This window comes from Monodon monoceros, unplaced genomic scaffold (assembly GCF_005190385.1).
Source record: "Monodon monoceros isolate NGI ecotype Baffin Bay Population unplaced genomic scaffold, NGI_Narwhal_1 Super_Scaffold_16, whole genome shotgun sequence".
NCBI classification, from domain to species: domain Eukaryota; kingdom Metazoa; phylum Chordata; class Mammalia; order Artiodactyla; family Monodontidae; genus Monodon; species Monodon monoceros.
This window is the reverse complement of record NW_021703772.1, coordinates 63,720,494-63,747,440: the sequence shown is the minus strand read 5'-3', so window position 1 is coordinate 63,747,440 and position 26,947 is coordinate 63,720,494. Positions and strand designations below refer to the sequence as shown.

Below are 26,947 nucleotides of genomic sequence, written 5' to 3'. Positions count from 1 at the left end.
CATTCACCTAGAAGGACAGAGAACAGGAATCTCCTTGAGCTTACGGAATAAATTGTGAGAAATCTCTAGGGTTCTTGCTTGCTAACGAAGGGCAAAATTTGGTCTGAAACTTGATTTCCTTAAAACCTGGGAGTGACGCTGTAGGTGAGTTAGCCAACCCGAACCTACCTCAAACATCTATAAAATCTACTAATATCTGTGAAAGGGAACCTGAGTTGTGCATGGAAAAAAAAAATGGCTTAGGTCCATTCCATACTTGGCTAGAGAGTAATGGAATCAACATCTGAGGGCTCAGAGCTTCCTAAATCATATTCAAAATGGGCTGCAACAGATACTGATCCTTTAGACCTCCGAGTGGCTGGTTGCAGGTCTGGGGCAGCGAGAGTCACAGTGGCTACAGGGGCCCCTGGTAGTTCCCTGCCAGAAGCAGCCTCTCTTCCCCAGAGGCCATGGTCTGGAAAAGGGAAGAAGCACTGAGCCTGTCAAGGAGCCCAACTACAGAGTCTGAGCTGCAGGTAAAGGAAGCTGTACTCGATCCAGTTACTGCCCTGGACTACTGCTGCTTTCTCTCTAGTCAAGAGGAGAACTGGGGAAAAGAAATCATGCAGGGATGTTCAGGAAAACAGAAAGACTAGAAGCAGGAAGACCATAGCCATAGCCCAGGAGTAAAATCAACAGGGCCTATATTTGAACAGAGACTCTGAAAAACGAAAGCATGAGACAAATCCTTAATGAAATGTGATAATTTAGTGAGTACTGGAATTAAAAAAGAGGAAGGAATAAACAAGATGAAATAACTTGCCAAGGACCATATAGCAAGTTACTGAAGGTCTGAATGAAATCCACAGTCCTTCACAGAGGAGTTTTAGCCACATAGCCCCAGGCTCCTTTTTGGGAAAATTCGGTGTATTCTTAGGTACTGGAAACACAAAAAGGAATAATGGGGTTAATATTCCACAACTCCTACGCTCTTCCCTGAGTAAAGATCAAGTTGTGATCACCCAGCATAGAAAAACTGGCTTGAGGTTCTCTGGTTAATCCTAAATGTCATATTTATATCATCAAAAACAATCCCTGCATAATTTGGTTTGATTCCCAGTTGTTCTTTTCTCATGAGAGAGTCAAGACTTTACTGGCAAAACTGAAATGTACTTCTGAACACCCAGGAAACATTTTCAGGGCTGCCAGCATCCGGCCTTCGTGAGTCTCACAGGTGTCCTTAAAATGTTATACATCCAATGTTGGTGAATGAAGAAGCAGATAAAGAAGCACATTATGATTTAAATTATGCAAACTATGGCAATGGGTATAAAACAGAAGCAAATATTTTCTTAATTCTGTTAGGAACTGCATGAACAGTTGTTTTGCTTTAAATGACGTATTTCGTTCTTTTCATGTTGTTTTTATAGTAAAACGTGTGTCGGTGGTGCAGCGCCCCCGTAGGCACAGTAGCGTCCAACCGGCGTGGGTGTCGCTTTGATTTAAACACAACGCCAGCCTTCTAGTGAGAGCTAACATGGGAAAATATGACATTAATTGAAATAGAGTGACTATTACATGACCTAAACAACACGAATTGAAGAATTATGTTAAGGTATCATCTTCTGCTTGCTGGTAATTTCAAGGTGTCCTTTCTGCCCCCAGATTTTCTTGGTGAGAGAGGAAAGACACAGACCAGGATAACTGAAGGCTTTAGCAATTACAGAATCAGAGGCATGCCTCCTCCAACTGCAATCCAGACTTATTCCATGCAGATTACTCTTCCTAAAGCACAGTTCTGATCACAGCCCTCTCTGGTCAAACTCTCTCCCCACATGGCATCTGAAGAATAACAAGGCAGAATCCCCGGCCATAATTCATCCTGTATGTAGAAGCCAACAGTCTCCCAGTATTCTTTCCTTCTGATTGCAATGTTTACCCCATTATCACATCCTTGAGCACAGTGCTTTTCGCTTTTTTAACTGACCAAATCACTTGTTTCTCAATTTTACTTTTCTTTAATGTATAATTAAACCCAGCCTTTTCTACCAGTTTTACTGCTTGTTTTATTTCTGTTTGTAAATTAAATAGGAACAACTTTTCACTCTCCTGGAGGCTTGCCATCTTCAGGATGTCATCAGACCGCCAGGCAATAAGAAGCAAGTCTGCAGGGGCGGGAAGGTGGGGAGGCAAGGGCAGCACTGCCTCGTGCCTGCTGGGAACCCCTGAAACCAGGCAGGAGAGAGCGCAGGGCAGCACTGACTCAGAGGTGGCAGAGGGGATGCCTGAAGTCCTCCAGGAGGACGCGGCGCCTCCAGGTACCTGCAGAACTCAGCAAACCCAGAGCAAGAAGCAGAGCCCAGCGGACCAAGGCAGGATGTGGCGAGACCTACACAGTGGCCGCCAACATTCACCAGGCTGGTTTCCTTCTTGAAGGAATGTCACTTTACTCATAGGCGAAGTTTTCTCTCTAATCTAACAGTGGTGTGGGCATAACTAGTAAGAGGCCAAATAGTAACACACTTGGTGTGGGATACGTGGCACACCATGGGGTCCTGACCGTTCCCAGTGAGTCCCCATCAATGATCCCTGAAACTACAGGGGAGAGGAGAGGCACCGAGGGAGGACACAGTGAGTAGCAAGGAACCACATTTCCACCCCGAGAAGGTACTTTGGAATCGAACGGGCCTGCGTGTGATGCCATTTACACTCCCCGCTCATCCACTTCACTTCCTTGAGCAACAGTTTCACAAGCTATAGAATGAGGGGCACAGAATGCATATACTAGTTTCCTAATAATATTGAGTCCCTGGCAGCACGCACTGGTGATCTGCTACCCAACATCCATACCCCGATCTCTACCAGCATCCTGATTTGGTGTGCCGGGCCCCAGGGGGATTAACCGTACAGATCTAAGTCAATCATGGTGTCTGATTCCTGGTCTGGTGAATGGTCTCAGGGTCTGCCCTAGTCCTGACCCATGGGATCCAAGAGGAATATGGTACAGACACTCGTGGGAATATTTTCTGCCTAACACAAGAACCACCCTACCAGGGTGGTTTCCTCCCCACTCCCCCTGCCTGTTAGGGTCACTCTCATATGAGGATGTGATGCTGGAAGCAAAGGAGCCCGTGGGGACATGGGCTGCCTGACATTACTGAGGTGCAGAACAGAGAGTAGTAAAGAGCCCAAGACCTCTGTGATACCCTGGGCTCCTGCACCAACCCCGGAACAGTATACCCCAGACTAATGCTACGTGAGATTGTTAAACGTCCGTATTGCTTCATCCCCTGACGGTCAAGCCCTCTGGTATTTGTACCCAAAGGCTTTTTAATTTTTACAATCCCCTGTCTTTCCCCAGTCCAGCCATGTTTATTCATACTCCCTAACTGTTAACAGTTAACCACTACATCAGAGGCCAAAGTCGATGCAATCCCCAAATCGGCTTGGTAAAAATCAGCAAGAAGACGATTTGGCACACAGTGCAATTTTGGAGTTTTAAACAGTTCCAGTATTAAGCATGGCTTTTAATACCAGGGGCACAAATCAAAACAAATAAATGCACTGGCGTCTCAAGGGGAAAGAAAAAAAACCATACTACAAGAAGAGCCTAATTCACTTTTTTGCCAATAGTTCTGTTTGGGGCTACACTTACATAAATGTTTCAAAAATGGAACAATAATACACTTCCAGGAAAATAGGAGAGAGAGGTATCTTCAACATTCTCATCTAGGTCCTTGCTACTCAAACTGGGGTCCATAGACCAGAAGCATGAGCATCACCTGGGAGCCTCTGAGAAACACAGAATCTTGGATCCCACCCCAGACCTAGTGAACAGAATCTGTACTATAGCAAGAGCCCCAGCTGATTCGATGCGCAGTGAAGCTGAAGAAGCACTGCTCAAGGGCACCGTCTTCCTAGCAGGCACCACGGCATGATTCAGTATGACCGGAAGACCTCCAAGTACAGCCAGCTCCACGGCTTCCCTCCTTCACCTCTTCGGTGAAGAGAACCACAGCAGTAGAAAGAGAGTGGCTTGGAAAAAGTCGAGTGCACATTCATGTATTTTATGACAAGTAAGTACAAGGCCAACACTACAAACGAAAATCATGTCCTACACAGAACCGTCTGACCCAGTGATTCTAATGTGTCACACAGGACAAATTCACACACGTGGCACACCTCTGTGGGAATACTCAGATTTGTACAAAAATCTTTTTATAATACATTTACATAAGTTAAAATCACAAAACTTATTAACAGTCCGTCCGTAAGAGCTGCTCACTGGAGGTGCCAGGGCATAGAAGAGCCGGGCTGCGGGTAAGCACTAGCCTCAGCACAGGTATCTGTAACACTAAACCTCTCTCTCCCCCTCATGAGAGCTCTGAAATGCAGTTGTGTGAGGGTGATAGCATTAGAATATTAAAGTGATAACACTGACTCCACTCAATTTTTAGGCAAGTCAATAAGAAATATGTTGGCACCTTATCTGCTATTAGTAATTCACACACCACCTCACTATGGGGGGGGGGGGAGGGCACCACCTGTCCTGCTCAGGAGGGAGGGACCCCAAGAAGGACCAGATAGAACCAAAGAGAGTTTTCTGAAAACCCTCGCTTTCCACCCAAACTTCTTTCCCTGAATCAGACTCCTGGTTTTCAATTCTACTTATTCCTTCTAGTAAGCAAGTGGTCTCAATGGCCTGCGCTGGTTCTACAGACTGCAGTCCCACCCACATGTGGCATGGTGTCCAAGGCGTTCAGGATCAGAAAACAGGATCTGCCATATTTCCAGAGCCTGGGCCCTAGGGAGTCACTTCTAGCTTCTCTGTACAAGTCCACGTTTCCCATCTATTAATGAGGGAGAGGCAGTCCTGACCGTGTTTGAAACATCAGAGAATAACAATTTCACAGCCTTTTCTGATGGCAAAAGAAGAAATTAGAAGACATCTTTTTATTCCCTAAAGCTAGAGTTTCACCTTTCAAAGCACACACACAAAACAAACCCACAAAGAAGCAAACCTTCCCAGGGTTGGTATTTCATGTAGGTAGACTCTCGAAATTGCCATCAACAGGGTTCCTTCAGATGTGCTACATTTCTACTTATAAAGGAAGAGTTCTTAGCACTTATTTGTACTTCGTCCATGGAGTCAACATCGATCCACAATGACACAGACAAATTATGTTAAAAATTCAACAGAGGTATTCTTGGTAAAAATTTGGAGGCTACACAGGCTGCCAGTTCCTCAACCATTCTCACAATCAAGACAACACAGGCTTAAAAGAGACAAAAATAAGAATAAGTGGTGGCTGGTGTCAATTCACACTTGGCTCACAGTTCTGCTGACTAATACAGCCAATTAGCCCCAGCGTGAAGGAGAACGCTAGTTTAAGACAATGGCAAACTACCGATAATCTGCCCATCTATGTCAGAGTCGCTGAACCCTCCCCCAAAGCCCAAAGCAGGTGAACTTCCGGGGAGACATGAAGCCAGAGGCCACACCTGGCGGGGCAGCAGCAGAAGAAAGGGGGGCCAGGAAGGCTGGAGCAGTAAACCCAGACCAGGTATGCTGCAGGTACAGGCAAGAGCCAGCTTTCTCAAGTCTAAAGACAGATACAACCAAGAGCCCACTCGTGGTCAACTTTCTATCAACTGTGATAATTACAGTGAGCAAAGGAAAGTCACAGATAATCCCCAAGTCACAAACTCATTCTCCCTGGCTCCCCAGTGGGAGTGGGAGGGATATTTTTAAAGATGCTCTGAAAGTAGCCACAGGACAGATGCTTGGCTTACTCTCTGCTCCATGCCCAAGACCACCCTCTGCTTTGAATGCTTTCAAATAGGACTGAGAATGCCTTTAGTAAGTGAGGCTAATGAAGGGACACTGAAACACTCTGATGCAAGATAGATCCTCGGAAAACATCTTGTCAACCTGCCTTATTTTTCAGCTGAGAAACTGAACCCTGGGACAGCTGAGCTGTCAAAAGGCATAGCATGAAGAAGCAGGTGGGGGAGGGGGCAGGGAGCCTAATGGCGAGGAAGTCAGCAGAGGATAAAAAGTGAAGTCTGGGGAGGTCTGGTGTGATCTGCTTTTACGACCTTCAGAATGACCTCCAACAAGGCCACAATCACTCAGCATTCCTCAGTACCCTCATCTGTAAGACCGACTCTGCTGAACTGACAGCAAAGCGAGGGGAACACTAGGTAAGCATATTATACAGGGATCATCATTTCCGAAGCCAAAGGCGTGCTCTGCAGTCACTGGGGGCTCCTGGCTGGCCATACCCACAAAGACAGGCACAAGCAACTTAGATCAAAGATTAATGAGTCTAAATTTCCAATGCAATATTCATATACCTCCAGGTGGTCTTCTTCATACAAATCTCCACTCAACTAGCTCGACTATCACAAGCTTCCAATAAACCACAATGACCTATCTGTACACTTTTAAAGAGATGGCCCCTACAGGAGATGATTAAAATAGCACAATTCCAGTTGCCACAAGCATTTAGAGCAACAATTCACATCATTTTCACAAAGTTTCAAGAAGGATTAGTCGGGGATAACGCAATCTTCGAAGAATCTGCAGATTTTTAAACCTGTGATAAAGAAAACCTCATATTTAAAACTCCTAACACTGAGGAGAGTCACTAAAATATGAGGAACATACATTAAACTCTATTACTCAGTATTCTTTTTTTTTTTTTCTTTCTGCGGTACGCGGGCCTCTCACTGTTGTGGCCTCTCCCGTTACGGAGCACAGGCTCCCGATGTGCAGGCTCAGTGGCCATGGCTCACGGGCCCAGCCGCTCCGCGGCATGTGGGATCCTCCCGGACCGGGGCACGAACCCGTGTCCCCTGCAACGGCAAGCGGACTCTCAACCACTGCACCACCAGGGAAGCCCCGCTCAGTATTCTTTTAATTTAAATTTCCTACATAGTTACATGTTCATTCATTCATTCAACCACTATTTACTGAGCTCTTACTAAGTAGCATTTCCATTCTAAACTCTAGCACCAGGAACAGAAACCCCTGCCTTCATGGAGCTGACTTTAAGTTGGGGCAGGGGTGGGGAGGAGAGATAAATACAGGTAATAAAATTATGAAGCACAATAGACAGCAGTGGTTCTCAGACTTTAGTGTGCATCAGAATCATGAGAGGGCTTCTTAAAATATGGATTGCTGGACCCCACCTCCAGAGTTTCTGACTCAGCAGAAACTAGGGATGGAAGAGGACAAGAACTTGCATTTTTATCAAGCTCTTATGGTGATGCCGATACCGCTGATTTAGAATCACACCTTGAGAACCACTAATGTAGAATACATTAATGTGTACAATAAAGATAAAAAGATCAGGGGATGGACAGTATGGGGCAGAGGCGCTGCAATTCACCATGGGATGCCATCCATGGAAGCCTCACTGATGGGACATGTGAGGTATTGAGTACAGCATTCCAGGTAGAGGGAACAAGCCATGCAAAGGACACGAGACAGGAGCATGAGTGGCAAGGAGGCCAGTTTGACTGGAGGAAAGTGAGGGAAAGGAAGGGCTAGGAAATGAGGTCAACAAGCTAAGGAGGAGCTAGATCTTGTAAGGCCCAGGAGGCCACCACTAGGACTTTGACTGAGTTGGAAAGGCATTACAAGGTTTTGAGTAAAGCCATGATACAAGCTGGCTTATTTTAACAGCATCACTCTGGATGCCGTGTAAACAGCTGAGCACACAGGGACAAGGACAGAAGAGGACCTCTTAGGAGGCTACGGTAATAATCCAGGGAAGAGATGATGGTGGCTTGGACCAGGATGACTGCTGGGGAGGTGGTGAGGCATGGTTCACAATAGCATTTGCTGACAAATTGGACAGGACATGGGGTATAAGAGAAGGAGGGTCAGGAACACTAGATTTCTGCCCTATTACATAGGATAGAGCTGCCATTAAAAGAAGCAGGGAAGACTGTGAGAAGGGCAGTTTGTTGGGGGGCATGGGGGTTACAGAGTTCTTCTGTACTGCAGTTATACAGTTTTTAGAGCTGAAAGGAAACTTGAGAGCCTAAGAGCCTCACTTTATAGGTGATACATGGCCAGCAAAGAACTTGAGGGAGGGCACAGTTGTAAGTTAGTGACCTGGGGGCTAGATAATCCTTGGTGACTGTGTTCTCAAGTGTACTCTGTGAAATCAAGTGTTAAATTATATTACATAGAGTGTAAATACATGTTAAATCTATTTAAATTTCCTAAAAATCTCTGATCTACATATGATACATGCAGTAACTTATGAGATGTTATTGATCAAAAATGCCTAGTCCCAAATTACTCATACGTACAATACATATTTAAGATTTATCCCCAGAACAACATACTAAACTAGACCTAGAGTGGCTAACTTAAATTCCTCGGGTATATGCATTTCTCTCCACTTACAAATTTTTTAAATTAAATGTCATAGCAAATTGTTGATAGCTGTCTGTTTCACCTGAGCTGTAAACTCCAGGACAGCAGACACGAAGTCTCCATTGCTGACGACAGATCAGCTCAGAGACTGTGCCTGGAACATAGTAAATGTTCAATAAATATCTGTCAACTAACCACCCCAGAGGCATTGAACCCAAGCACCTAACGTTCACCTTTTCACCAGGGAAGGACCATTTTTGTTAGAACAATTGAAGGTTCTGGGAAACAAAAACTCAACGAAAACAATAAAAATGAGCCAGCAAAGAACTGAGTCGAACTGCTCTGCTCTCAGTCTAAAAACTCTGGAGAGGTTGTGGAGAAAAAGGAACCCTCCTAGACTGCTGGTGGGAAGGTAAACTGGTGCAGCCACTAGGGAGAACAGTATGGAGGTTCCTTAAAAAACTAAAAATTGATCTACCGAAAGATCCTGCAATCCCACTTCTGGGCATACAGCCAAACAAAACCATAATTCAAAAAGATACATGCACCCCAATGTTCATTGTAGCACTCTATACGTAGCCAAGACGTGGAAGCAACCTAAGTGTCCATGGACAGATGAATGGATAAAGAAGATATGTGTGTGTGTGTGTGTGTGTGTGTGTGTGTGTATTCACTGGACTCTTAGCCATAAAAAAGAATGAAATAATGCCATTTGCAGCAACACGGATGCACCTAGAGATTATCATACTAAGTGAAGTAAGCTAGACAAAGACAAATATCATGTGACATCACTTATACGTGGAATCTGGAAAAAATGATACAAATGAACTTATACAAAACAAAAGTAGGCCCGCAGACTTAGAAAACAAACTTATGGTGACCAAAGGGGAAAGGGGGTATGGGGAGGAATAAATTAGGAGTTTGGGATTAACATATACACACTGCTATATATAAAATATATAACCAACAAGGACCTCCTATCAATATTTTGTAATAACCTATAAGGGAAAAGAATCTGAAAAAAAAAAAAACAGGTACATACATATGGAAAACTGAATCACTTTGTTGTACACCTGAAACTAACATGATATTGTACACCAACTAAGCTTCCATTAAAAAAAAAAAAAAAAAAAACTCTTGTTTTCCCCAGACCTCAGCAGCTTGTGGTAATACATGAAATTTAATTTAATAATGACAGTGCAGTCCCTTAAAGACAGGAAGAAAGAAGGGAAGGGAGGAAGAGAGAGAAAGGGAGGAAAGGAAAGGGGCAGGGGAGGGGAGAAGGGCAGACAGAGGGAGAAGGGTCCTCCTGCACTCTTCCTTGAAGCTCAACCCTGTCCCCCTGCAGCTGAACGCACACAGCTGAGGAAAGATTCCAGCAGGCATACAGAGCAAAGTGGTCCTCCCCCATTGAGTTCACCCAGTAAGATTTCCTTAGACTGCTGCTCAAACAACTGCTAGCAGCTGTTAAAGGATGGGAGGCTGCTGAAAATCTCCCCAAGTATTTCTCCCCGATGGTATACAAATGGAAAGGAAAACTAAGTTTCCAGAATTGATTGTATACGTGGTTCACACCAGAGGGTTCACCAAATGGTACCGTTTGTCAAGATCCCGAAATTCAGGAAGCCACATTAATTTGTCTTTATTTACTTAACCCCCCCAAAAAAAGGAATAAATGAGAATTTTGGTATAATTTCTTAAACTGTAATTCACATAACTATCAAACTTCCTGAAACTCAAAACATATTTTGGTTCACTATAAAGCCATTTATACCCTCCCCCAAGATTTTAATTTGCACTGTACTCTATTTTCTGAGTGTGCCCAATGTCTCTTAAATTCATGCTTTTGCTCCATGCTTCCTTGACTTAATTAATCATTTCATTGCCAGCTGGCTATGGCAGAGCTTGCCTAAAATCAGAGCTGAAACATGTCTGTTAAAAAACTATTTCAGGCTTAATAAAATGGACATTTCACGTGGAATGATAATTCACTTATTATTATAATTGAAACTATATCCTGAATTGTTTAGATGCGTTAGTTGATGTAAATCTCATAACTTTCTGGAGACTAGTTTGGAGAAATTTACTAAATTGAATTATATTTTTTAAAAAATTATTTCAGCCTTAAAAGTATGCATTAGTGTATGTGCCTAAATATTTTAAATACTTTCACCTTCCTCTCTGTTAACGTGATATATTCTTGCTTGTCTGAACTTTCAGCTGTGACTCACACGAGCACCCCTATCACTGATGGATGCATATGGGTGTAGAGCCCGGCGAGACCGCTCAGATCACATTGGCCAAAAGGTCGTGAACACCTGCCACGTGCCAGGCACTGATAGGGAGTGTTGAGATGAACACCATGGGGTTTCTACCGCTGATAAGTTTTGATATACGGTCTGGAGGGAAAAGGGGGACGTAGAGACCCAATTTCACTGTCATGTAATAGGCAATCTAGCTGGAGTGTATTAAGGGCACTTTCAAGCCACCAGGGTAAGGTGCTTAATGCAGCGAGAACGGGGGTGGTAGAGGAAAGGATGGGAAGGGCTTTCTCAAGGAAAGAACACCTTGAACTGAATCGGGAAGGAGAAGAAGTGAGCCAGGTAAAGAAGGGGGATCACAAAGAAGTAAAGAGAAGGCAGTGGCTGACGGGACTGGAAAAACAGTCAGGACCTTCATATGCCACATTAGGGAACCAGGGCTTTATTCCATCAGCAACAGTTTTAAACTTTAGGCCAGGTAATCAGATGGTGAGATTTGCATTGCAGATTCTTTACTCCGGTGATACTGAGGAAACTGATGGAAAGAAGAAAGAAAGAGGGAGAGCAAAATGATATGGCAGGCGGTCACACGAGGTGCCTTCAACCTCACCTTCCCGGCCGCCTCCCTGTGATCTTAGGACACCTTGCATAATTAAAGGGCACGACCCCATTTCAATACAAAAGCAACACGAGCTAACTAATTCTAAAATGGAATGTGTGTTAACTCCTTTAACCCTCTGGTATTTTCACATTGCACAGATGTGGAAACTGAAGCGCAGGGAAGTTGAATAACCTGGCTACAGAGCCAGGATTGGACTCACAGCAGTCAGGTGTCAGAGCCCATGCTCTAGACCAGGCACCCTTAAATATGGCAACACCATCCTTTCCTGATCCGATGCCTCATGGGCTTCAGAGCTCTCTTCTACTAAGCAGAGGCTGCCTCCGGTACACCTAGGGAGCCCAAACCACCTTGCTTGAAGCAGCAGCCTCTCTTCCCTATAACATGAGAAATATTCCCTTCCCCCCCCATCCAAGTACACTTTACCAAAGCCAAAGAACACAGAAGGAACACAAAAGAACCCAGCAGCTCTGGGTATAAAAACTCCACCACCTTGCACTTTCCTCTGGCTCCTTGAGAATAATATCTGAATACTGGAAGCAAGTTAAGTCTAGTTGCAAGTTTTCCTGGCAGAAATTTTAGTCATAGGGTTTTCAGTATTCAAGAAACTGACTAAAGCTGAAAATGCATTTGAAGGCTGACTAAGGAAACAAATCTCCCTCCCAGAAAACAGAGATGCTACCCAAAGTCACACCAATGTGCCTCAGACAGTGAAAAACCTAGGGCATAAGCTGATATGTATGGGCTCAGATACACTGAGATAGATGTGATGATAACTTTCTAAATTTCTAGGCTGCCATAGTTACCTAGTACCAGATTTGATTCCTGTCATGAAAAACTAGGAATGAGAAATTCACATACACATGCCTAAAAAGGCAAAAGTAAGTGAAAATGAGCATGAGATCTACCTTACATAATGCAGTTGTATGTTTCTGGAAAGTTCTTCAGAAATCAATCGTTTTGAAATTAACATTTTTAGAGTAGATTAAGAGTGGTCACTATTTTTTAAAAATCCTAAGATAAATATATGTGTAGTGACCACCCCAAAGAGACCTGTTTTATATGAATTTCTGTTTTAAAATAGCATCTCTCATAATTCTGGACAAACAGCCTTAGACACTTGCCAGACAAAGCACTAAGCTCTTCCTGACAGTTTATGACAGAGCATCAAATTGGAAAAGAAAATGCTAGGCCGTGGGAAAAGCATGCCATTCAAATAGCCACTCCTTCTATCATATTGTAGCAAAATCTGTTACACTTACCAAGGCATCCTCTCCAAGTTTATTATCAGAAGGTCTCACACACACACACACACACACACACACACACACACAGGTTTTCTGAGCACAGAAGATCTAATAAGAAGTAAAGCATTTTCTTTTAAACCCTGAGTAGGCAATCCTCAGGTTTTAATTCACTACATTTAACCTGAAGTTTTTTAGTCTGAAAAGAGTGTGGTGTCACTACCACGCTTAATGCCGCACCAGACGATGCCTAAGATGATGGCTTCTCCCATCCCCTAAAACCTTACCAGTGATGCTGTGAGCAAGGAGGGAAAAGGTGCTAAATATCTTCCCCGGCCCCAAACAGAATCAATCTGCAGAGATGGAGAAGCGCTAGTGATTGCTATTGGTCTTCCACCAAAAACTGAGATCACTCAAATCCAGATTTAGGGTTGTCTTCCCAGAAAACCCACAGACGTGGCATCACAGGCTCTGGAGCCAAACTGCCCAAAGCTGAAGCCTGACTCCACCACTTATTCTACGTGTGACCTGGGCCACTTACTTCCCTTCTCTGTATCTTAGCTTCTAGCATGTGAAGTAGGCATAATAAGAGCACCTCCCTTTGGGGCTGTGGTGAGGCTGAATGAGTCACGGTGCACTCAGCACATGGAACCAGGCCTGCACACAGGAAACACTCGATACACACTAGGTACTGATTTTACAGCCACACTCAATAAAAATATATATGATACCCATGGAATTGGAACTGCTGAAAATAGAAGCAAGCATACCAGCGTTATTCACCACACTTGTTGGCTGTATAATAAGGCAAGCGTTTCTAGTGGTCTGAACCTGGCCCCTTAATGTTCCGTTTTCTAATAAAAAGTTCTGAAAAAGATAATACACGCACGCGCGTGCGCACACGCACATATATGTGTGTGTGCGTATATGTACATATAGTGAGTGATTTTAATAAAAAATGTTATGTTTTCTATTAGAATAGCAAGAAAACTCTTTTTAAAAGAATACTCGTATTAATACTCTCAAGGTAAACAAACATTACATTCAAAGAAATAAATGCAAAGTTCTCCCCAGTTTAACTCGTACTTCAAAAAACAGAGCCTAGATAGCATAAAGATGTGAAAGGAAGAGAATACAAATAATCCGAGTAAAAGCAGTGGATTATTTGTCCAAATATAACAGCAACAAAGAGACGGTCTAGCTCTGCTGTTGCTGTGAGTCTCTGCTTTCAACTCTCCCACCCTCCTCCCCTACTTCACCCACCTAAGATGCCAGCAAAAGACCTGAGGACTCCTGGTCTGAGTTTTTCAGGCAGTGACCCACTGCCTGACTAAGAAAGTCAAACTCCTGTAACATGGGGAGAGCAGCAGCATCCAGCTCTTCCAAGAAATCATCACAAATGTTTTTGTTCTTTTTTAATGCAATAATCTTATTTTAGAGTTAAAACCACACAAAAAAATTGTAAATACTGTATAAACTCAATGTTATGCTCAGGTTAGAGGACACGGAGAACATTCACTGTGAATTCTAGAAAAGCTATAATGGCTCCAGAGATGTATCAACAGAAAGTGGAAACTTACATGCCTGATAGCCGACCATTACTCACCCGGAAATGAGGCTTCCGGATAACGTCATTACACAAGCATGAAGTCGCACACACAAAAAGGACACCAAGGAAAGCCCAGAATGGCTGTCTATAAAGTCCTCACCATGTGCCAGGCACGGTCCTAAGCACCACAGACACTGACACATTTAATCCTCATGACAACCCAAGCGGTGGCTTCCTCCACGGGCGCTTCCGAACCCAGGAGCCAAACATCGCACCCACCAGCTGGTTACACTCAACACCACCACCCAAGGTGAGGAAAAAACCCACAGACCTGAGAGGGAGAGAAAAAGTCGGGAAATCTTACCTCGGGGGATCCCAACTGAGAAAAAAGAAAAGGACAATGTGCTCCTGAAGGCCCAGAGAAGGGGCTCGGGTCGGTAATCTGACAAGAATAATGGGACGAGGGCTTCCCTGGGGGCGCAGTGGTTGAGAGTCCACCTGCCGATGCAGGGGACACGGGTTCGTGCCCTGGTCCGGGAGGATCCCACATGCCGCGGAGCGGCTGGGCCCGTGAGCCATGGCCGCTGAGCCTGCGCGTCCGGGGCCTGTGCTCCGCAACGGGAGAGGCAGTAGTTAACAGTAGAAACAGTAGCGGTAATAGGATTAGCAGGAGCGGCTGCTGCTACTTTCTGTGTATCTATAATGTGCCAGCCACTGTTATAAGACCACTAGATACGAAGAGCCTCATTTGATTTCACAAAAAAAGATGAAGTGGGTCATACCTGCATCTCCCTTTAAGGAAACTGAGTCTTTAAGACGTTGAGCCACCTGACCAAGGTCCCAGAGCTTGAGTGGTAACCAGGGAATTTCAACCAAGCCAGCTGATCTCAGAGATTATCTTCTTAACAGCTAGACTATCTGATGCTGGACGGTTTGAAGCTTTCAGTTGTTTACTTGAAGTCTTTTCTTCATAATGTCCCTAGCCTGTGGGATAAAGGCCACTCTCCAGAGGAAGGACAAGATACGCATACATAAGGCACTAACTTAGGTGACTCGAGAACAAAAGTCAGCATCAATAATGATAAGAGCCTCCAAAGCAGGGAGGGGAAAGAGAGGTGAATCAAGAATTGGCCAAAGACTGATGAGGACCAAAGCCAGGTGATGGGTACCAGAGGATTCTTCCTACTCTTCTCTACTTTGGGCTACGTTTGATAACTTCCATAATAAAAGGTTTAAAAACGGCTCTGACTTATTGCGAGTTCATTAAGTTTGTTGAGTCATTTCTTTTCATTTGTTTTACTAGGTCATACTTCCACATGGTTCAAAATACAAAATGTTATAAAAGGTCTACACTCAGCAGTCCACCCCTGCTCCCACTGCCATTATCCTTCTAACGTTTCTTCACATAAATATATTCTTATTTTTCCCCATTTCTTTCACAAAAGGTGGCATATTATATACATTGTATTTCACCTTGTTGTGTTCACTTAACCATGTAGCCTGGTGATGTTTTTTCAGGTCAGTGTACAGAGAACTTTTCATTATCCATTGGTAGGTCTTCCACAGTGAAGATACACCATATACCATATTTAACTGGGACACCTCCGTTGTTCCCAATCTCTCGCTATCAGGATAAATAAGCTTAGACTGTCTTTTCCTGTCTATTGCCACTTTGGGGGTCGCACTAAGCATTTCTCACATTCATTTACTTGATGCAACAACAGTAAGCAAGGTGGATCCAGGCTTCATGGGACATAAAACTTATACAATTTGGAAGATCCTCTGTAAAACAGAGAATACAAAATTATGAGTAAAAAATTAGGTATAAATGTGTGTATTTCTTTAAAATTAAAAATTCAGGGACTTCTCTGGTGGTCCAGTGGGTAAGACTCCGCACTTCCACTGCAGGGGGGCGCGGGTTTGATCTCTGGTCAGGGAACTGAGATCCCGCATACCATGCAGCACGGCCAAAAAATTCTTTTTTAATTTTAAAAAGGGACTTCCCTGGTGGTCCAGTGGGTAAGACTCCGCATTCCCAATGCAGGGGGCCCGGGTTCCATCCCTGGTTGGGACACTAGATCCCGCACTCATGCCACAACTAAGAAGTCCACATGCCACAGCTAAAGATCCCACATGCTGCAACTAAGACCCGGCGTAGCCTAAATAAATAAATAAATATTTTTTTAAATTAAAAAAATTCATTACCAATTCACTGGAGTATTTTTTTTAAAATAAATTTATTTATTTATTTTTGGCTGCTTTGGTTCTTCGTTGCTGTGCCCGGCTTTCTGTAGTTGCGGTGAGCAGGGGCTACTCTTTGGTGCAGTATGCGGGCTTCTCATTGCGGTGGCTTCTACTGTTGCGGAGCACGGGCTCTAGGCACGTGGGCTTCAGCAGTTGTGGCAAGGGGGCTCAGTAGTTGTGGCTCGCGGGCTCTAGAGCATAGGCTCAGTAGTTGTGGCACACGGGTTTAGTTGCTCTGCGGCATGTGGGATCTTCCCGGGCCGGGGTTCGAACCCGTGTCCCCTGCACTGGCAGGCGGATTCTTAACCACTGCGCCACCAGGGAAGCCTTTCACTGGAGTTTTAAAGATTAAGGTCCTTTCTTCTAGGATCTTTTTAGACAATTTAATAAAAATGCCTGTATAGAAATACCTCCCGACTGCAAACTGGCATCTCCTCTCTACCTAGAACACACTGTAACTCCCAAAAACACATCGCACTTACAGGGGTCTGAATCCTATGATTCAATAGCTGCACAGGAAATCCACGTCTTCCTGAATGATAGGCATTATCATCACCATCTCACAGATGGGGAAACTGAGGCTTAGAGATGCAATAACTTGCCCCATGTTGCACAGTGGGTAGTAAATTGGGCCTGTTTGATTCCAAAGCCTTTGTGCTTAACTGACACAACAAGTGCCTCCCCAGCGGTCTTGAACTTGACTAAATTTATCTTTTCAAAGGGGAGGACTATTACAAGATAACACTTCCATTATTAGTTCCCTAGGGAAGAAACATTTGATCTGAAACAAATTCTCAGTTTCCCTTTTGTATTTTCAAGACACCTTGTCTCTTCTTTAAAAAAATAACTCAATAAGGGTCCCCGTAAGTGTACCTAACTAAATACAGAGCCTAAGGTCAGCATCATGCTCGCCATACAGGCCAGGGCATCATCACCTGACTGGTCCTCTGGTACTGAGAGAGGGGCAAACAATGAAACAAAGAGATGACTCAAGGCTTATCCTTTGTGTTGAGGGTGGGTTTGTTTTCTGCTGAACTCTCACATTTCTAATAATAACCCCAGATCCTCAGATTTGTCTAGAAACAAGAGTGGGACGAAGAAATGCCATCAACTTTGTTCTAATAACTAGACATGTAGAGACCCTAAACCTATGCTAGAAGGTAGGACTCTTCCACTCCAACTCAAATAGACGCAGATTAGGCTGATTCAACATCGTCAGCATTTCGTCAACAGCACAAGCTAGATGGATGATCTTCACACCAAGGATGTTGGTAGGACGTGCTGCTGGTGATATTTAACGCCCGGAAGCCAGAAGGCTGAACACCCTGCGATGACAGGGACAGTCCAGTACGGAGAAGGACTGTTCAGCCAAAAATGCCCAAAGCAATGATGGCTGAGAGGATGCTGAGACAGACCTTGCCAGACCGGGCGTAAAACAAGAGTTGGTATGAACATGGCTACATTGTAAACCAGGCCTTTCAGGCTATTCTAGGAGCATTAACAAAATGAGAGGTTCTGCACATAGAAGGCTCCTGCCTGATGCTCTCACTCATTTGACCTTTACTGCCTTGCCATGCCTATCAACTGTCAAGAATCACCATGAAGGGTCAAATTTAAGAGCAAAATAAGCTCTAGATTTTAAGAGTTCACAATTCTTTCAGCTACCTCTTGAGAAATAAAAGGTTTAAAATTAATGTGTACAGTGGTTTTAAACTTTCAAACTCAACCAAAAACTCTCAAAAGTGCTTCTTACAGTTATATAAATATCACCATTATTCAATCTGGAAGGTGGAAAATATAAAAAAATTAAAAGTAAAATTGTTTTTTATTAAAAGGCCACATTCTAAACTAGCAGGAAAACATGTTATACCTCAGACCGAAACAGTCTATGATAGGGAAGCCCAGATACAGTGGTACATACAATGGAATACTACTCAGCCATTAAAAAGAATGAAATTTTGCCATTTGCAACAACATGGATGGGCTTGGAGGGTAGTATGCTAAGTGAAATAAGTCAGACAGAGACAGACAAATACTGTATGATATCACTTATATGTGGAATCTAAAAAATACAACAAACTAGTGAATATAACTAAAAAGAAGCAGTCTCACAGATATAGAGACCAAACTCATGGTCACCAAGGGGAAGAGGGAAAGGGGGAGGGGTACAAACTACTTTGTATAAAATAAGCTACAAGGATACACTGTACAACATAGGGAATATATCCAATATTTTATAATAACTATAACCTTTAAAAATTGTGAATCACTACACTGTACACCTGTAACTTACATAATATTGTACATCGACTATACTTCAATTTAAAAACACAGATTACATGCAATTTGTTCATTTCTTAGGAACAAGTCTACATTCTTTGAAGCCCTAACACTTCTGTAAACAGGTAAAGAATGTTTTATCTTTGTCAGCTTTACCTGCTATTTGTACTGAGCCATCCTCACCCAGAAGAATATTACCAGCTTTTAAATCCCTATTAGAAAAAAAAAAAGAGAGAGAGAATTTAATTATGGAGTACAGACATTATATTCACTCAGGGAGATTTTAATACATATCATACAATGGAGATGTTTGACAAAATTATTTTATAAATATTAAAATTATATCACAGATTTTAAAAGTTACAAAGGTACACTGTGATTTTATAGTTTGCTCCTGGGGGATGATTAGGATTTTAGTAACAAATAGTTTATGTGATATCATTATCCAGATTTAATTAAAACAATAATGAGTAGATCATTTCATGTTACAGAGTTACAGATTGCTATACACACACAATACTATCATTTTATCAAGAATTAAAGCCCAGTCTGTGTAAAGCTGTCCTACTTCCACTTAAATGTGTCTGTGATGCAATTTCCAATCAATCCCCTTAGCCTCTAAAACAATGGATTTGATCAGTCTCTCCTCTGGGGAGATACTGATGGTAAATACTAATTACAATACTCTGTAACGTATTTCTTCACTATATAGAAGTTGTGCTGAGTAAGAAAAATGACAATTTATAAGTTTGCCTTCTAAAGTAATATTTTTTTCTAATTATTGAAAGACATAGTAGATACCATTAAACATACAGCTCACTTATAGCTCAGGGCAAGGGAATTGCAATATTCATATTACTGGTAAGTGGTTATTTACTTGCAACAATTCCTAAGAGCCCAAGGAGCACTAACCCATTTGAAGCATCAGGCACTCATATGCGATGCTGTTTAGCTATTTAAAGAATTAGCATTTTATGCCACAAAAGAGATGAAATTAGTGCCTCCCCTCCTTCTCTTCCACCACCATGTCAAAAATAATTAACATATTAAATGTTTGGAACACTCTCGCCTGCATTAGAAAGTTAAGAGATGCTATCCAGTCCAAATGAGTGTACTTCAAATGAGTATAAAATGTAAACTGATTTTTTTTGAGTCCCCAAAGTACTTTCTGTAGTCTACTCTTATTTCAGTGAAAGCAGATAAACCAATATACCAATATAATTCATCAAAACTTGTTCTCTTGTTTCGTTCTTAAGTACTTTGTTCCCATCTAGTTAAACTACCTAAGTTAGAGATATGTCAATACCTACCTGTGAGGTGTGTTTCCTTAGTATTCTTTACTAACTAGGACTGAAGATATGAACAGCTGAATTTAAACATTTCTGCAGGGGTCATACCTGTGAATCTGACCATTTCTGTGTAGATAGTCTAAGCCTTCCAAAACCTCTTTAAGAATTGTTGCTATTATTGCCTCTTCCAGAACTCCGTTCTTGTGTTCTCCCCGGTTAATGATGTATTTTATGATATCCAACATTGAACCTAAGTGGACAGACAGAAGAATTGGACAACTGTATAAGCACCTTCAGTACCTTTCCAGAATAGTCCTCCCTATTTACAAAACTAAACGAGGGACTTCCCTGGTGGTCCAGTGGTAAAGAATCCGCCTTACAATGCAGGGGACGCAGGTTCAATCCCTGGTCAGGGAACTGAGATCCCACATGCCGCAGGGCAACGAAGCCCGAGAGCCACGACTACTGAGCTCGCGCGCCTCAACGAGAGAGCCCGCGTGCCGCAAACTAAAGAGCCCACGCGCCCTGGAGCCTGCGCACCACAACTAGAAGAGAAAGCCCACACGCCACAACTAGAGAGAAGCCACAACGAAGACCCCGCATGCCTCAACGAAGATCCCGTGTGCCGCAGCTAAGACCCGATGCAGCCACAAATAAATTAAATAAATAAATAATATTCTTTTAAAAATCCTTAGAAAAATAAAAAGCTAAACGAGAACAACAAAATATAGTTTTCATTTGTTTATTTAACACAAATATTCCCAAGGCATACAAACAATTGCATGGTAGCCCGTGACCAGAAAAACACTAAATCCAAGTTTGCAAGCACACATCCAGCTGAACTTAATGAGAGGGATTCTGGGTCAGGAAGCAGAAGACTGTCCACGGCCACTTCACAGTTAGTCCCTTTTCCGTAGATATGCAACTGGTTACAGATTAAAAGAGGGTTCGGGATGTCTAAACTGAAAAAGAAAGGAATAAGAGGCCTGGAGAAAAGACAGCAGGGAACTGCTGAGAGAAAGAAGCACAGTTTTTTCTTAACCTCAGGTAGGAGGAGAGAAAAAATGTCTGTTGCCTTTAGACCTCTGCTTATAACCAGAAGATTCCTTTCTGTGACTCCAGGCAATCTTCATTTACATTTACTTGAGGCGTGATGTACAGAGTTTAATAATAAAGAAATAAATACATAGTATTTTGTTACTATAAACAGATTAGTATCCTTGGCACTGTGAATTCATGCTTCAACACATGTTAATTAATATTCCAAACTTCCCGGTTACCTTAAGAGCCATAATTACCTGGGGGTTCAACACTTCTGAAGAGTTACCAAATAGCCTATCTCAGGACCCGAATATGGCTCCAGGCTCTCCCTGATTTAACTAAGAGGACTGAGTTTCCCCATCAGATATTACTACACCAGGCTAGCCACCTGCCACTCAGTAAGAGATCTGATGTAATAAAATAATATAGAAGAAAATAAATACATATCTTTCCCCTCAGGGAGAAACAAACATCTCTTTATTCATTGACTCTTGGATTTGGGGGATCATTTAGAAAACGATACTTCCAAAAACATTTTAATTTTTCCTTTTAAGGATATACCATACCAGGCATGCATGCATTTCTGGCCTGCTGAAAGCAAAATGAGCGAAAGGCTACATCGGCCCACATTCCCCTCACCTGTGGAAACCTGTTCCTCTTACCTAGGGCCAGGGGAGGCTAAATTGGATTCTTTTAAAAAGACAATGAAATTTTCTATCCAGACCTTAGGAAAGGGCACAGGGGATATTCTCAAGCTTATAAAAGGTTAATTGGGATGAAAATAAAGAGAGGAATTAAAATCCACAGGGCCCCAGGTCACCAGAATTTCTTGTTTCCTCAGTTAGTGGACCCCCTACAAGGAGAGGCCAGGTTAAGATCATCTTATCAATACAGCACCATCCTCAGCAGAACCAAGAAGCAGTCCTGACACTCAACACTGCGGGAGGCTCCAACGGGCTTCCTTTTTCCTTCCATTTTTCTTTTCCGTTTTAATTAAAAGCCAGAGTCAGCACTCAAGGAAACAATAACTAATAGGACTGACAAGACTGGAAACAACCAAACTAAGCTCTCCCAGGCTCCCTACCGAGACCTACACAAGCAGACCCAAGCCAATTACAATGCCTTCGTCATCTCATTGCAGGAACTCTGCTGGATCCAAGACAGTTTCGCTAAAAAAAAAAAAATTTTTTTAATTGTGATGCTGCCTTGATTTAGCCTTAGCTGAACTGGGTCTGCAGATAAAAATGGGCTCCACCAAATAAACTCTGCACTGTCGGTTCTGGCTTCGTCCAGGTACCACCAAATGTTCTCCTCTACTCCTAACCATACTTCATGTCTCAGTAAGATGGATATACAGGGAGGGACGCCCTGCAAAGAGAACACATGAGAGGTATGGGGATGCTGGGTATTAGGAAGGAATCCCTCGGGCTTTCTCAGCTCCAGTTTTCGGGTCTGTAAAATGAAGGTGATGATACTTGCAGCGCAGGGTAGCTTTTACGTGTCCAGATCCCAGCACTAACAGGCACGACGTGTGTGGCCTTGGGCAAGCAGCCTAACTCTCTTGAGCTCTGGTGTCCTTTCTGAAACACAGGGATCGTGGCACCTGCCATGCAATGGTGTTGTCCAGATTACAATGAAATAAAGTCAGTAAGTCACCTGGCACAGGATCCAGCCACGGAGGAAGTGTTCAAGAAAATTAACCGTTATCATTATCCTCCCCTATCAAAGCGTGACGTTCAAAGATTAAAAGAGATAAAATACAGGAATGGGAAAGTGTCTTATAAATTTAATTGTCCGTGGCTTTTTTAACGTCAGTGATCTGAGGCTAGAGAGGCAAAGTTCCTTCACCTTCCCACATGCTTTCTTCATGAAATCCACAATCTAAAACTACACTGTCCAATACCATAGGCCACTGGCCACCTGAGGTTATTTAAATGTAACCTAATTAAAATTGAATAGAAATTCAGTCCCTGGGTAACACTAGCCACATGTCAAATGTTTAAGAGCCACTAGTAGAAACTGGATAGCACAGCCGCAGAACATTTCCATCACCACGGACCTTTAGTAAACCGCACTGAAATAACTCATTACAGTGAGTTAGAGACTTGAATAACGTTAAGAATGAAGGCTTTAAAGAGGAAGGATTGGTTAACTTTTCTAAAGAGAGTAAGGGGTGGCTACAGAGAGGATGGGACCTTTCAGGACTTGGGCACATGGAGAAGGATAGACAGACTTCCGGGGCTAAGTAGCAACACAGAGACATCAGAGGGCAGAAGGCATCTGGGGAGTCTCACCCACACCTAGAAGGCCGGGGTAAAAGAGGACACAGATATTCTACAAGTTAAGCTGAATTATGAAAGGCTTTGAATATCAATGTGAAGAAATCCGGACTTTACTCTCTAGGCAAAGAATAAACCAAGAAAACTTATAAATACGGGAGTAAGGGGATCAAATCTAAAGTCTTATTCAATATGCTGACTCGCACAAAAGGAAAAAAAGAAAACAAGCAAACAAACAAAAATGACAAAATCCACTTACCTCCACTTAGTAATTTCATGACCAGCCAAAGTTCATCTTTTACCACAAAAGAGGTGTAATAGGTCACTACGTTGGGATGGCTGCACTGACTCATGGCTTGAATTTCTTTCTATAAAAAAAGCAAAACATGACATGTACCATGGGGCGAAAATCGGGAAGCAAGACACAAGTGAACCATAGTTGAATATCTGGGTAACTTTCCTACTTAAAGCACATCTGGGCAAGGGGCTGCCTAAACCATTACTTCACAGAAACCACAGGAGAACTAACTCTCTCACCCTCGTTATCAACTTGCTAGAATTAGGAAGGCCTCTACAGGAGACCCCAGAGCCCTGAGGATCAGCCACAGGACAGAGGAACTTCAGATGAGCACACAGCTCTATAACCCCCCCCAGCGGCCATATGTGATAAGTGCCTCCTACCTCAACCCAACACCCCGACAGAGAGATAAAAGACTGGTGAGCTATTAGGAGACCTGGGTCCTGGTGCCAACCTGAACCCTGGTGTTCCTCACTCATCCAAAAAGGGGCAACAAAACTGCTTGTTTCTGAGCACTGCTGTGATGGTACATGAAAAACTACCTATAAAAATGCTAGAGTGCCATTTCCCAAACTATCTTCCATGGTAGATATTCCATCAAGGAAAAAAGCAAGGTGGGGGTGGGAGAGGCAGCTGGTAAAATGAAATAAGCTTGGGCAACATCAGATACTACATCTCAGCTTACAGGCGTCACGTCACAGGGTATGTTAGTACTGTCAAAGGCTCTGAGAAGTCCTGCAGTAGATAAACTGTCAATAGTTGAATCCACAGGAACAATGCAGGAAAATAATGCTCTGTGGGTCACAGTTTAGAAAAAAGTTTTATCAAAAGACAAAACAACAAAGCTTTGAAACCAAACACATGGGCAACTTAAACAAGCCACAGTTTTCTGCAATACTCAAGCTCATGTCGGTTTTGGTTTGCTGTTTTAAGTTACCGCCAGATGACTCCTATAAAATGTCAGTGGAGGGCTTCCCTGGTGGCGCAGTGGTTGAGAGTCCGCCTGCCGATGCAGGGGACACGGGTTCGTGCCCCGGTCCGGGAGGATCCCACATGCCGCAGAGCGGCTGGGCCCGTGAGCCATGGCCACTGAGCCTGCGCGTCCAGAGCCTGTGCGCCGCAACGGGAGAGGCCACAGCAGTGAGAAGCCCGCATACCGCAAAAAAAAAAAAATCAGTTGAATGCTAACCCTCAATCAAAGGTACCAGACCAGTGTAACTCACTTTCAAGGTGCTGACCAAAAGCCACAAGAATGACTAACCTAAGTCATCACAGAAACCTCACTTAGGTTATTATGTATTTATGATGAAATAAAAGTATATCTGTGCATCCTGTAAATATTTTCAATAATGAGTGTCTACTTTGCGTTAACTGAAAGTTGCCAACCAGAATATTCCAATTTGAGCTGCTATCTTTATATATCCAGTACTACTTTAATCCTCAAATTACTAAGGTGACCCTACATGTCAATTAACTTGGCCTAAATACCATGACATATAACACATATGCACATCTTAATACATGCATTTATTTAGGTGCTTTTTATCATGGATAAACTTGTAAGAAAATCACTAATTTTTCTATTTTCCTTTCATTATATGACAACACTTCCCCTTCATCATTTTCCTCATCCACTTCACTGATCACAGGTTTTCTAAATCTAACACTTTTCAATTCAGCACCTCCTGTCCTTTGAAGAAGATCTGAAACCTAAGGTCCAGTTTCCATCTGTTTCTGGTGTTAGGTTTTGATACCGTAAGACGCTTCTGAAGGAGAAATGGAACGCTGACCAACATTCCTATTTCAAGTGGCTAGCGTCTGCTCATTGTGGGGATGGCCCACTTGGAAGGTCTGCAGCTCTATGTAGGGTCCAGTTTAAACAGATGCCCCCGTTATTCACAGAAATGAGAATAATGTGTCTTCAAAGTGTGTGTGCTCTGCATTCTCACCATTTTATATCCGATGTAAATGAATGCCTTTCTAGCTCTCTAACACCAAACTTTTAAATCATTAAAGCATACAATCAACAACCGATGCTCATATGAAAGGAAATTCTTTTGCATGGAAGCAAAGCTGGGTCAGAGTCTGGAAAAGCACGTTTTTTTTAGACCTTTGCATTTAGATGGCCAGTATCACTTCCTACCCAGAGGATCAGATTCTCTGAGATGATGGCAGTGAGCTACTCTGTGTGTGTGTGTGTGTGTGTGTGTGTGTTGTGTGTGTGTGTGTGTGTGTGTGTGTGTGAGAGAGAGAGAGAGAGAGAGAGAGAGAGAGAGAGAGAGAGAGAGAGAGAGAGAAACTCTTTTAATTAACCTATGGAGAAACTGTTTTAGATAGCCTATGGATGTAACTTATCAAATTCTATTCCTTCAAATTTCAGGGCCTTGGAGGTACCAGCTGAATATTTAAAAGTCCTGAGGATTAAAAAAAAAAAAGAAGAGACACAGATACTGCCACTACTAATATACCCCTATGAGCAGTGTAAGGGCAGATCAAAGAAGAGGTGGATCCTGAGAAGAGAGGTGGGACTTGCATCAGTCTGACCACTCATAATCTCACTGCCCTCTTCACTGCTTGGCCAGGGGTCCATATCCCCCACTCCTACACCACCTATTCTACAACACAGCCTTTCCATGCAGTAGAGCCTCTAATGTGTAAAGACACGATGAAACTTGCCTTAGGGAAAAACACTGGTCACTCTGCCTTGGGATATGACCTGTGATACCACTGAACCCCCATATTAAGTAATATTTCCACAAACGGGGTAGAAATACACTTTTAAAAAGGAAGAAATAGGTGTTATACCAGCCTATCCAACCCTTAAATTAACTTATATATAAACCTTTTGCTTAGTTGCCTTTTAGAAAGATACAAAATTTTTATAGTTTCCCCTTGAACAACGCAGGGGACGCCGACCCTTCGTTCATCAAAAATCCTCCCTAGGTATCCAAGGTTTCATTCCTCCATGTCCTCGGATTCAATCAACCATAGTCATGTAGTACTATAGTATTCACTATTGAAGAAAACAAGTATAAGGGGACCTCCACAGTTCAAACCTGCATTGTTCAGGGGTCAACTGTATTTATAATTTTGCTATGGTCTGCATGTTTGTGTCCCTACAAAATTCCTAAGCTGATGGTATTAGTAAGTGGGGCCTTTGGGAGGTGATTAGGTCACGGGGGTGGAGCCTTCATAAATGAGATTAGTGCCCTTATAAAAGAGACCTCAGAGAGCCAGCTCACCCCTTCCGCCACATGAGGAAGCAGAGAGAAGTCTGCAGCCTGGAAGAGGACCCCCACCCAGCCAGGCTGGCACCCTGACCTCAGACTTCCAGACACCAGAACTGTGAGAAATAAGTTTCTTTGTTTATAAGCCACCTGGTCTATGGTATTTTGTTCTAACAGCCCAGATGCACCAAGACAATTTATATATATATATATATATATATATATATATATATATATATATATAT

At 42.9% G+C, this 26,947-nt stretch overlaps 1 protein-coding gene across 2 annotated transcripts in view; it reads right to left on the bottom strand.

The window, feature by feature from the left end:
* The window catches only part of STK39 (serine/threonine kinase 39), a 307,207-nt gene that overhangs the window by 202,881 nt on the left and 77,379 nt on the right, over positions 1-26,947 (bottom strand). For both annotated transcript variants that reach the window (XM_029224873.1, XM_029224874.1), the window contains exons 3-5: positions 23,437-23,545; positions 19,966-20,107; positions 18,725-18,780 (exon numbers count right to left, since the gene is read on the bottom strand). In XM_029224873.1, coding sequence (XP_029080706.1) covers positions 18,725-18,780; positions 19,966-20,107; positions 23,437-23,545 — 307 coding nt within the window. The remainder of the gene's footprint in view (positions 1-18,724; positions 18,781-19,965; positions 20,108-23,436; positions 23,546-26,947) is intronic.